Here is a 13,391-nt window from a genome sequence, read left to right on the forward strand (position 1 = left end):
TTATAAATTTTGATTTTTTTAAAAATTAATACAGCACGTGGGAACTTTAAGAGCAAAATAAGAATTTCTGACTTTCAAGATGGATTTTATGTTTCCAGATTGGCATCACTGCAGGAGTCTTTGTAGCACATTGTTTCGCGTTTCCTTCTGAGTGAAAGAATATTAAAATGTGAACTCATTACGGTGGTTCGAATCAGGGCCTACCATATGTGCAGTACGTGCATTTGCACGGGGCGACAAAATCTGTCATAACCAGGGTCCGGATCTTGTTGACCTAAATTTTTTTTGAAAAGTGACCTATAAAATGACACTAAAATTCCTGTAAAATGACCCTAGAAATTACAAAAATTGACCTTAAAACTTACGTTTTCTTAAAATTGTATTTCGTTAAACATTGACATTTTTTAATATCCATTGGATTTTTAATTAGCATTTCTCACTCATATTCAAAAAAGTTTTGTTTCAGTTAGTTGCAGTCCATTGATAATTTATTTCTATTGATCAGTCCATTGTACGGCATTGTAAGTATTGAAAGTGTCAATTCACTTCTGAGTTGAAACTAGGAAGCACTCTTAAACAATAAAAGTTAGCAAGTGTAGACTACATGAAAATAATAGATAAAAACTTGTTTAAAACCCTAATACGCCTTCTAATTCATTTTTAGTTATTCACCTGATCACATTCTTTGTGGTCAATAACCCAAAACTATCTGTTTGGCCACCTACCAACCCCCACCTTTCGTTAATCAGCTACAGTTTAGTTTTCATTAGCTTGTTAAGAATGCAGCTTTTCCACTCCAATAGTCAGAAAGTAAGAAAAGAGATTATTCAACTTCGTAATTTCCACATCTGTAAACCGTGTTCATTTAAAGATTTCCTTATGTAGAAAAAGAAAGAATTAAAAGACCATAAGTGACCTAAAAGTTACCTTAAAATATTAAAAAATTACCTGAAATTTCAAAACGGCAAAAAGTGACCAAAAGTTGACTCTAAAAAAATATATTTTTAGAACCTAGAGTTGATGGATAACGTTTTTATTTGAACTTGCCTTGTCCTATGTGTAACAGAAAAAAGGTGACTTGTCAACAAGATCCGGGCCCTGGTCATAACTATGTTAAAATAAATATTTCTTGTTGGAAACAGACTTCATGATGATGGTACTTACTAAGCTGACTTTCAATTTGAATACTACATTCATAAATCATATTTAGGACGCATTAATTTAAGGTCACATGGACAATTCTAAACCAAATGGTCAAACAAATGAAAGCATGAAGCGCTTGATTGTTGTCAAATACAAGAACTCAATTCTCGAACAGTAGCGAACACCTGTTCCATCTATTAAGTTATCACAGTTTTGATATGAAAACTAGTCTTGTATGTGTAACAAACAAGTTCCTTATTGTTGAAGGTGAAAATAAGTTCTTTTGAAACTTTTTTTAACAAATATAGAAGGAAAATTAAAAAATAAAGATAAAAGAGCTAGTTGTACTGGAATTGCAAACTGATATATTGAGATTGAAGCTTGATATTGAATTCTATAAAAAGGAATACCATCTTTCCTCTGCAGGTGTGTTTGTTTTATCTTTTATTAAGACAATAGATTATTATTTAAAGACAAAGAAGCACAATAAGATTGTAGGTCTATTTGTAGTGTTTAGGCCTTTCTGAGTGCGAGTACCTTTTCCCTCCCCTCCGTTGCTCATGATGCGATAGCATACTTAAAATTGTGGCTTTTAAGGTTTGTTCTTTGTGGAGGAAGGGGAGGGCGGCAAATTATGCCATTGCACGGAGCGGCGAATTGCCTAGGGCTGACCCTGTTGGTATAGATAACTTAAACAATACCTAAAGAAAATGGTTTCAAATTGATTAAAAAGAAACTAATTTCTGAATATAACAAAACTAAGATTAACAGAAAATATAACAGTTTTCACATTGTTCATATACAGAACCGTAGCTAGAGATTTCGGCGCCCGGGGCGAAGTAGAATTCGGCGTTTCCCTATACTCATCTTACCAATCTTTTCTTTTTTCTTTTTCTGCTTTTTTATTTTTTATTTTTTATTTTTTTTATTTTTATTTTTTTTTACATATAAGAGAAGCTGCTTTTGTTGTTATGCTACGCTGAATTTTTATCGGGTTGCTTGGACAGATCATTGCAACAGCCAAAAGTGATCATTGTGTATTCTTTTACAAATAAGTTGTTTTCAAGAGGCTTATTTTGAACCTTTTTGTTAAACTTGAAAAAACTACCTTTAGTTGTAAACAAATCCACTTGGAGAACAGTTATGGAAATTTACATCTATTTACATTTCATAGTATCGATAAGAAATGAAATTTCAATACATTAGAAACTGTGTGTTTTTAAAATGTTCGAAATGAGTGACGGCATTAATTTCAAGTAATAATTGTAAACTTTTGAAACTTTATTCTCTCTGTGATCACACAAATAGCATTTTAATTTCAATTTTTCTTACGGTAAAAATATTTTGTGAAATGTAACAGAAATTCAGAAGGAGACTTCTTCACGAATTCCTCAATATTGATCGATGGATATGAAGAATATGTTTAATGTTTGTATTTAAAATCCAAAATATAGTTTGGCTACTATATATGTCTGGAATTATAGTAATTACTTAATTTCGTAATAAATGAAAGTTCTGAATTTAAGGTTACTTATTATTAATTAACATATTAAAACTACGCTAACACACAAGTGGGTACGTACGCATTAAAAATATCCTGGAGATACAAGTAGTTGATGGAGAAATTATCCCAATAAATTCATTCAAATTGGAAGCATATCATATGTCAATGGAATCAAAAAATTAACACTGGTAGTGATTAGTCTTTGAAAAAGACAAAATTCGTTGGGGTAAGTTCTGACCCCTTAAGCCCCTACTCTACAACTACTTGAAGTTCGAAAATGTTATTATTCACGTTGTTTACCTTCATTTTTAGTATTCCCGCGCAAACAGCAGCTTGCGTGGGTCTCTCATTTTCACACCTTCATTCTTACGTCCTGATTAATCCGATTGGACAGAAAAGCGTGATTAACTAAGGAAACTCCACCATCAAAACGCCGAACCCATATTTCAGACTTGAATCGTTTCTGATTTTGAAAAAAGCTCCTCCGTACACTATAAGCCATTACTCGACACCTTGTATACCACACATCATTAACAGATCATACATAATAATTTTCTTTAAGTAGGAATAAAACCTTGTTGTGACTCATATTGAACCGTTTGGATTGCGAACGGAGCGAGCAAGAAAAGTTTTAATAAATCTATTTATTTGCAAACCAACAACAAGAGCGCCAAACGTTTTCGGGCCGACGCGTCGTCTACTCGATTCCAACAATGTTTTTCTTTCTTCTCGCTCGTTCGGCGCCCTCTTGAAATCTGCGCCCGGGCAACCGCCCTGCTCGCCCCCCCACCCCTCCAGCTACGGCTCTATTCATATACCTACAAATAAAAGATTCACTTTAAGATTCTGTAAACAAATTGATCGTCTGCATAAAGTAAAACTTCTCCACTGAGTAGTAACAGAATATAAAATAAAAGAAAAAAATGTATAATACAAAACTTTTATTTACAGTTAAACTTCTCTTAGTTAATGTTAAATTTCATCGTAAATGTATTCGCACATATATATATATATGTATGTTGCTGCTACACTTTGTATTTGACTGAAAATACAAAATGTTCTTTAATAAAATTTTGAACCATTTGGAAACCAGAGAATCATGAGTTCTAACTTTGATTAGAATAACACTGCAGATGTCTCATCATAATGCTTTTTATGCCTTATGCGTTGAAGCCATACAAGCCGTTTCTTCGTTACTTTCTGTGGGTTTGGTGGATCTTGCGCACGTGAGAAAGCTACATTTAGCTGCTCTAATGTAGCTGGGGTTACCGTGTAACTCTCAATTGCGCCATTTTCTTTTTTAATGTTCTCCATTATTTTGAATATGTTGGACCAGGAGATTGTCTCCGCCGTCACTAAGTAATGCAGTAAACCCTAGAAATGATAATAATAATAATAAATGGTTATTCAATCAGTTATTACAGAAATTATATATGTGTAAAATTCTTTTATATGACACATGCAATAGCAGATTCAATGAAATGTAAATTATTTCATTATTCACTCATATATTACGTGTTTAATATTCTTACGAGTTGCTGGTTATACTTATTAATTAACAAGTTTAACTCACGTTTACTAATTAACAAGTTTAACTGACGTCTATTATTTATTACGCTTTGTTACACTGAAGTTAACCTACAATCTTGCCTTCTTGTTCACTGTCCTGTCTAGTTACCAGATTGACTACAGTGTTATCAGACCACATAGCTACACCACAATTAAAATTAAACTTTTATATTAGCTTAATGAAATATCCTTTTGTTCGAATGAAATATCCACTTTGACGTTTGGTGGGAAATCACCTCAATGACACAACACAGGGATGACAAAAGTCAAGTGTCTAATGTCACAAGCTCAAAAGATATTCAGCAAACAGACTGGGGTACCAAGATAATCAGAAAGCAGTATATTGTTGAACAAGGCCATATGAAATTTCATCATGGGGAATATACAATTGCGAGTGATTAGATTAAATTATTTTTTAAAAATCGTTCTGTGGACCAGGGGCGGATCCAGGACGGACTTCTTGGGAGGGGGGGGCGGTGGATTGTAATACTGGTACTTAGAGCTACTTTTAAGAGCTTCAAACTCCTGGTTTACACCCATATAGATATAGGATTTTCCATATGTAGAAGTTCTATGATACACAGTAGATAAGTTATCTTTTCCACGCGTAAGTTAGTTTTGAATATCACCATTTCTTTTAATATTATCTAAATGATCCCAAGTAATTTTGACAGATGAATATCAACCGGTTTCACATCTTCACTTCACAAAATCTCCACACTGTTTCTGCTTGGGGCAACTGCATAGTGATGCTGCCATATTGAATCAGCTGTTACTCCAACCCTATACCGGCAGTGCTTCGTACTATCAGCTCAGAAACGTGTCAAAGACTGTGTGTACAAATTTCCAAATGCCTAGAAAACATAACTATTCTTAATAGAACTGTTGCGGTTTTCATTTGATCCTCCGACGTATTTGAAGCTCTATTATCATATTTATAATTAATATACATATATATATAAGTCTGTCCGTAACGCTAATTCCTAATAGTACACGTTCAAGTTACTAGGTGTCACTATTATAATGTGAAGTACTTAAAGAGCAATCTTATCAATGAACTCAAAGGTATTCACCGTTATCCCTCTGAAATGTTTATAGGTCGTTCAACATATGATATTGAGCGTCGAATTTTCACTGACAACTATCAGTATTTCAAAATGAAGGTAAAACTGTACTAAAAATAGGGAATGGAAATTAATGTTTACATTAAAAAAATATTTTTGCTCCACAGAATACACATCTCAGATCTTCTTCTTCAGTGGTTGGTGGCGGCAGTAAAAGTGTCAATGATATTATTTCAAGTTCTGTCTAAATTACCCATACCTAAATTTAATTTTAGTGCTCTCGTTCGAATGAAAAAGTCTCATATGCCTGTCTCTCTACTAATGATCAAGGGTTTTTAATCACTTTTATTTTATCGATGTTATGCTTTGAGTCTTTCAGGTGCTTTGGAAGGCTCGATGTTAAGACACGGTTTTATTTAGCATCCCGAATAAGTTCTTTCGTTCTAGCGAGCGTATTCCTCTTTGTCATGCCTATGTACAGTTAGGCGGGAAACAACTCCCTATTGGAAATTGTTTATAACTTTTTTAATACCGGTTCTTAACCAATTTTCATAAAACAAAGGCATTTTGTTCATCACAAAGATATAATTTGTTACATGATATCTCATTTATGTCATTTCAGCTATCAGTGGCAGACCATAGTACAACATCAACCTTTCATGAAAGGGCTCAACTAAGACCCCAGTACGAAGTATGGCAAACCGTGGTAATAGTTCGGAGATGGTGGTGAAATGTGAAAGAACCTTGTGCCTTGGTAGATAGAAAGACCATAAGGAACTGCCATTCGAAGCTAATCGATAAATGTTCTGTAGCAGATATTAGGAGACACGGTTGCCCCTCAACATCGAGGACGGAAAATGAGCTAGTGGTTCAGGAAATGTTTATTCCAAGTCCTCAGAAATTACAGACTGGTTTAACTCGACACACAATCCGAACTTCTGGAGGAAGACTTGAATTTTTGTCCATGAAAATTACATTACTACCAGAAATTATCGCCGGAAGACTATGATCATCGGTTAGAGTATGGAAAGATGATACTTGCTTGTTATGAAGACAGGTCCGATCTTTCCGGTAATATCCTGTGGTCAGATTAAGTTGTGCTTCATGTTGCGTGCTTTGTTAAGCGGCACAGTAGTTACTATTGGGCAGAACATAATCCAAGGGTTGTTCAAGTAGTTGTTGAAAAGGCCAAAATCGCCCAAAAGTTACAGTGTGGTGCGGCACACCACTAAAGTTGTGAGTCCATACGTCATTCGGGACACAATGAATGCAGAACGGGACCTTGCTATGCTTGAAGATTATGTTCACAGTATTGTATCCAAGTGGGCAATTACAAAGACATAATCCTTATACAACATGGGGCCCTCTCATTTCACATGTCCTGTTAATGCCTGACTCAACACCCATTTTCCAGACGGCTGGTTGGACATCGTGGCCTCCTTGAATGGCCAGTAAGGGGTCTTGACCTAACGCCTTGAGATTTCTACTTCTGGGGGTGAGTGAAAGAGGAAGTTTATCACATAAAACCAAAAACTTTTGATGAATTGAAAGAGCAAATTCGCCAAGTTCTTGCAAACGTACCGCTGGAGTATCTACTAATATCTATCGCAAATATCCCCAACTGTTTACGAAAATTGGTGGATAATAGTGAAGCTTGTGTTAAAGTTTAGCAATGCATAAGAATTATAACATTGTAAACAACAAAAAGTTTTTTGCTTCATGAAAATGTGTTGCGAATTTTAAAAAAGAAGTTATAAAGAATTTTCAATAGGGAGTTATTTCTTGCCCACCCTGCAAATGTCTTAACATGTGTGTGAAATTTCATAAGACATCTGCGAACACACGGGGATTAATGAAGAAACTTTTATGATCTGTTAAGTTTTAGTCAATGCTCGTTAGAGGTACTAATGCTGTACTAAAATTATGCTTCATGGAAACTTTTCGCAATTTGTTTAAACATAAATGAAATAAAGGTATGCCTATCCATTTTTTGGTATTATCATTTGTTTTAATAGTGTTCGTTTTGAGCGATATTGCCACTTGATGTAACCATTTTTACAAAGCCGTTGTATTTAGCTTAAAGGGCATAACTGTTTCCATTTCAATTTTCGAAAAGTGTCAATTATAGTCACAATATGCTTGCCTGACGCCATGAGATACCGCTAGTGTGTAAGCAATTTGCAAATGTAAAATTATCATAACGATTTCATTGAAATTTAAAAACTGTATTATGTCAATTTAGTTATTTCAAAATAGAACAAGCCTGTGACCGTACTTTTATTTGATAATTAATATTCGTGTATTTCTACAGTAATATCGTATATTGTGGTGATTTAATTGCAACTTAAACTGCATTGTTTCAGTTTAATTATTTGAAAATTGATAATGATGATACTGAAAAATGAACGCGTTTTGCTATCTATTATTAGGATAAGTAAATAATTAAAGCTTTTAATTAAGTTCGACTTTAACTTCTAGTTGGCGCAACAATTACTTATTATAAATAACTTGAGATCTTCTTGACAGAACACCAAAAGTTAAACAAAAAACTGCAATATTTTCTAACAATTTAAAAACATTTTCAAAAAATATAAAATTAATCAATTATGCCAGTATTCTAATCATAGATGTAGTCAGAACTTTTCATATAAGTGTGCACAAATGTAATTAACGAACTTTTCATATGTGTGTGCACAATGGTAATTAAAGAAGAACTTTTCATATGAATGTGCACAAAGATAATTAAAGAACTTTTCATGTGTGTGTTCAAAATGGTAGTTAAAGCAGAACTTCTCAAGTGGGTGTGTACAAAGGTAATTAAAGCCCATCCATCCTCTTATTACAACATTTTGACATGTTTATTTTATTAGGATTTAAGTGTATTAAAAAACAAATATAAAATGTGGTTTCAAGAAATTGAAGAATTACGGGTAATAACATTTTAGAATGCATGACAATTGAAGAAAGAAGAAAAAGAATCAATCTATTTTATTACAGTGTGCACATACACACCTGGCACACCTAATAACATGCCTATGACTTTAATGTTTGCTCGCGATGTAAAACTGGACGAAGTTAACAAAGATTATAGTCACTTCAAGTTTTCCAGATGTATTGGTGTGATGTGGAAAGCAAGACAAACTTTGGGTAGGACAGACTACTGGAAGGACTGTGGTATATGAAATACCCTCAAGAATGCGGGGCGTCCGGAGTCCTTTCTCCGAAAATTTTAAAAAAATAGTCTTCGTACATTGCATTTTAAAGCATTTTTTTTTTACTTAAAAAGCAAACAAAAACTTAATATTTTTTGTGTTTTATTTTTGCCTTTGATAGTTTACTTTTTTGGAAAATGTGTTACTAAAACACATACACACACAAATACTTTAAAGTTTGTTCGTTTATTCAAACGGTAAAATTATACCTTGTTTTATAATTTTATTTAAATGACGCCAAGTGTATGTAAAAAATAAAATAATGATAAAAGGTAATGGAAGTGAATACTCAAAAACAACAAAGTTTTGGAAACAGGTTTTAGGCCAACAAGCCTACAACCAATGTAAATGAGGCTGAAAAATGCATAATTAAAAATTAGTTCTTTTTTTTTTTTTTTAATAGCTAAACTAAACTCGCATTGCTGCTCACTATCTAAACAAAAACAGTTTGTTACTTTACAGTTTTCTACACCTTAACGTTCATAGAGCCAAAAACTGACTACTTTTTTTCACAATTGAAAACAAACTTTTGTACTACTTTTTCATATCCATCTTCTCAAACATTGTTTTGTGAACGTAGCAAACTGTTACATGGCTGAGCCTCTTTTGGATCATAGTTGAGCTAAGTTACTTGAAATATTGGAAAGGGGCGAAAATAGTTTTACAAATATTGGGGGGAGGGGGAGACACGTCCCCGGTGTGCCTGGTGGGATTGACGTCCGAGGGTGGAAAACTGTGTTAATAAAAACAAAGTATCAATTAATACAAATCAAACAAAAACTACGTCAAATTATGAGTGAAAATATGTGTAAAGGTGAAAATGTAGAAAATAGATAAATAGCTTGTAAATAAGTATAATCCGCCTTAAAGACACCATAAATAGTGGTTATAATGTTATTGAAAACTTAAATTGCTTCTTAAATTCTTAAGTTAAAGTTAGTCAATATATTTACTACATACGTTATATGTATCCTGTAGAACACATGACTTGAACTCGTACTCCATTGAAATAGTTATGTTATCCAAGTTCAATCCAGGATATGTTTCATCATATTTCATCATCACTATAATTCCCTGATAATAACTACTTTCTAAATCCTCAATATCACCAGAACATCGAAAAACTCCTCTTGATATAATTGCCAATTTGTCACATAATTCATCACACTCAGTCATTCTGGAAACATTGAGAAATTAAATTATTTCCATTGTAAAAAATAAAAAAAGTATTTGTAGAGCTCAAAATTATTGCGTAGAGCTTGTTAATAAATAAAATTATACTATTAACAAAAAAGTAAAATTGTTTTAAATTTCCTATGTTTATTGATAAATAAATAAATATAATATTAAACCAAATTCCAATAAATAAAATTACTTGAAATTAGAACACCTTGTAATTTTTTTTAGGCTTAGCAATAAATAATCATTCTGACTCAAAATTTCAATTAATATTTTTAGAAATCTACACTCTTTGAGACTTATAGAGTTTATACGGTTTTGCTAATAGTAAATTAATAATATTACATCACAAACTTTCAACAAAACACAGCTTTAATTTTATTCAAAATTTGTGATCTATCATTTTCTAAAATTATTAATAATGAAGTAATACAATTCGTTAGAAAATTCTAACTAATAATAGTTAGAATATTGTTCTTCTTGTTTTTTTCATGTTTCAATTATTTAAATTTTTACTTCTCTTAGATAAATAAATAGAATTTGTCACAAAATTTCTGTCACCAAATTCCAATAGATAACATCTTTAGCATTATTGAAATACTATATTTTGCATACAGAAATATTTTGAAATATTTTTAATTTTACCTTTCAGCTTTAGCAATATTTTGAATAATATGAAAATGTGCAAATATGCTGTCAACTTCGACGGAAAAATGTATGAAATAAAAATATATTTCATTGTCAATAGGTATTTTTCTCTGGTTCGGTCTACCGAATATTTCTCTATCTTTTGGCCAATTTATAAACAACTGTTGAAATGGACATTGTTTTACAACACATTATGTTTTTATTTAAATGTGTGTATATATATACTATTTCATGAAGTCCAAAGCGACTTATTCAAATAGGGTTGCCCACAAATTTATGGGCTCCCAGTCACATTTTCTGTGAGGGTTTCCCGCTTCCAAAATTTCTTAGCGATCTCCTAAACTTCTTGTCAGCCTCCTTTTCTCTCCAACCGTCGTCAGCAGTGTTGCCATCAGGGTTTTGATGAAAATAGCCAAGTAAGAATAGTTACAAATAACAATAGTTATAGGGTTAAAATATTTTTGTTTCTTCGATTTATTGTCTTGTGTGTAATTTTTTTTTTTTTTTTTTTTTTTTTTTTTTTTTTTTTTGCTACCAAAGGCTTAAGCAAGTAAGCTAGAACGCCAGTAAACGACAGCGATTTATTATCAAATTTAAAATGAAAAGATCTTACAGTTTACTTTAAATACAAAAGTGAATAAATATGACTGATTTTTAACATATTACAATGTTAAATTATAACACAGTATTGCATGTAAATTTGTTCGTGTTCCTATAAGATGTAAGAATAAACTGGAGACGAGCTAATTATATTTACGTTTCGTTCCAAATTGCACAAGTAAATTGTGTATAAAATTGTAACAGAAAATTATGAATTTCCATAGTTAAAATAATTTTTTAGGTAGTTATTTAATTTTAAACAAATTTCTGATGAATAAATTTTCACTGGTCTACGATACATGACACACAAACTCATAAAGATTGTTTTGTAAAATAAAGGGGGAAGGGTAAGAATGAAAATAAAAGAACCAATATACGAAGACAAAAAAATATAATTATAACAAGATCTTCTAAAAGATTCCTGCAATTTTCAGAAGTAAGGGGGCGTTCCTCCCCCACCCCCGAGCAAAATATCCTTATTACGCCAATTACGGAATTCTCAGACGGGTTTGCGCCACCAGTCATGCGTTCGCGCAAGCTAGTGGAAATGGATGGGGATTATGTCGAAAAGTAAATAGTGCATTACATAGAGGACAAACTGATAAATATACTTATCATTTACGAAAAGAAGTTTGAGAATCGGTTAATAAATAAAAATTTTACACCCGTGGAGGCACTTCTTTCCAATCAATCCTTGGAACTTCATTACTTTTTTCTTTCTTTTTTCTTTTTCTTTTTTTTTTTTTTTTTTTTTTTTTTTAGTAGCTGAGACCAAACTCTATCTTTCCTGATATAGATCACTTCCATCAGTGTTGAAACTTAAGTAATGCTTCTGGCACTAGGATTTTTGTTTTTGTTTTTTTTTTAGTATACTGTCCACTTATGTGCTATTTAATTATTGACATACAGGAAAACTTGTCTTTAGCGGAATCGAACAGGACTCGCAAAAATTTTCGTTAAAGATAGGTTTCCGGTTAACGAAGGTAGAACTATGGGAAAAAGTGCATACATACAATGGACATACTAAGCTAGAATAAGATGCTGTACGTACCTTAGTCAATTTACAGTATTTATTTTTACTACGAGTTAATACACGCGAAACTTACAATGAACAGAAAAAACAGTATACACACGTTAACTTAATTTTTCCAATAGTCAAGGAGGATTTTCTGTACACATTGCTGCTTGTCTACCTAAGAAACCACACTAAGGCTATAAATTCCACTTTTTATTGAAAACTCTGAGATTCTCCTATTCGCTGATGATCTCAAATTATATTCTAGAGTTAATTCAACTGAAGACTGCATACAACTACAACAAGACCTACAGAGAGTTCAAACATGGTGCGATGACAACAAATTAGTAAGAAATGTATCCAAGTGTAAATCTCTGTCTTTTACGAGAAAAATAAATCCTATCATCTTTGACTATACATTGAAAAAAAAACTAAATTGTCTAAACCAAGTACTGTCAAAGATTTAGGCGTTATTTTTGATCCTGAACTAAATTTCAATCAACACATAGACATGATAACAAACAGCGCATATAGAAACTTAGATTTAATTTACAGAATAGGGCAAGATTTCTCCAGTGAGACAACGTTTACAACACTTTATTTTACATATGTTAGATCAAAATTAGAATATTGTTCTACTATATGGACCCCCAATAATAAAAAATACTCTCAAGAAATAGAAAACATCTAAACAAAATTCTTGAAAATTCTTACATACAAAAAACTAATTATTATCCCAAATATTTTTCCTACAATGATCTAGTAAACAACTTTAATTTTCAAACTCTAGAAAAAAGAAGATGGATGTTGGACTTGCTATTCTTATACAAGTTATTAAATAATAAGATTGATTGTATGGAGTTGGTCTCGAAAATATCATTGCGGATTCCCACTTGCAAAACCAGAGTAGAAAATACAGGGACATTTTATTGTGCAAAAGCCAGGAGCAATATCAGGGACGTGTAGTGCGTATTACCGCTGTTACCGGCGGTAACGGTAAAAATATTACAATTTTTCGTTGTTTTCATATATCTTCAAATTTCATTATCGACATGGGAAGATTTTACATTTTCCTTTTTCTTTTCTTTCTTTCTTTCTCTTTTTTTAAAGTTTGGATGGCCTATGCTTCATTTACATTGTGAACGAATGCAACATGCCAACACCAAATAGGAGCATACTGTTGTTGATACCGCAGGATTTCAGAGGTAACGCGAACCCCGATAGCGGTCATTCACTCCAGAAGCACCTTTCAGTGTGCCAGCGAGAAGCATCCTGTGGACTCGTATTTGGACTTTCGGAATGGCCCTTTTGTTACCGTTCGGCTGAGTGGAACAGGAAAAAATAGGAACGTTCCCTGTCAAAACAAGGAGAATCTAGAATATCATCAACATGTATATTCTACTCACCGCCCGCTTAGGAGTCTTATTCGCTCGAGGATCGAACGGGCGGTAATTCTA

The 13,391-nt window shown here is 32.6% G+C and overlaps 1 protein-coding gene across 3 annotated transcripts in view; it reads right to left on the reverse strand.

The window, feature by feature from the left end:
* Window positions 1-3,612: 3,612 nt before the first annotated feature.
* Window positions 3,613-13,391, reverse strand: part of LOC145686642 (phospholipid-transporting ATPase ABCA3-like) — a 274,059-nt gene continuing 264,280 nt past the window's right edge. For all 3 annotated transcript variants that reach the window (XM_081760118.1, XM_081760117.1, XM_081760120.1), the window contains 2 exons: window positions 9,453-9,669; window positions 3,613-4,021 (listed from right to left, as the gene is read on the reverse strand). In XM_081760118.1, coding sequence (XP_081616244.1) covers window positions 3,764-4,021; window positions 9,453-9,669 — 475 coding nt within the window. In that variant the 3' untranslated portion in view covers window positions 3,613-3,763. The remainder of the gene's footprint in view (window positions 4,022-9,452; window positions 9,670-13,391) is intronic.

The sequence above is a fragment of the Thermobia domestica genome, chromosome 5 (genome assembly GCF_964235325.1).
Source record: "Thermobia domestica chromosome 5, izTheDome1.hap1.1, whole genome shotgun sequence".
Taxonomy (NCBI): domain Eukaryota; kingdom Metazoa; phylum Arthropoda; class Insecta; order Zygentoma; family Lepismatidae; genus Thermobia; species Thermobia domestica.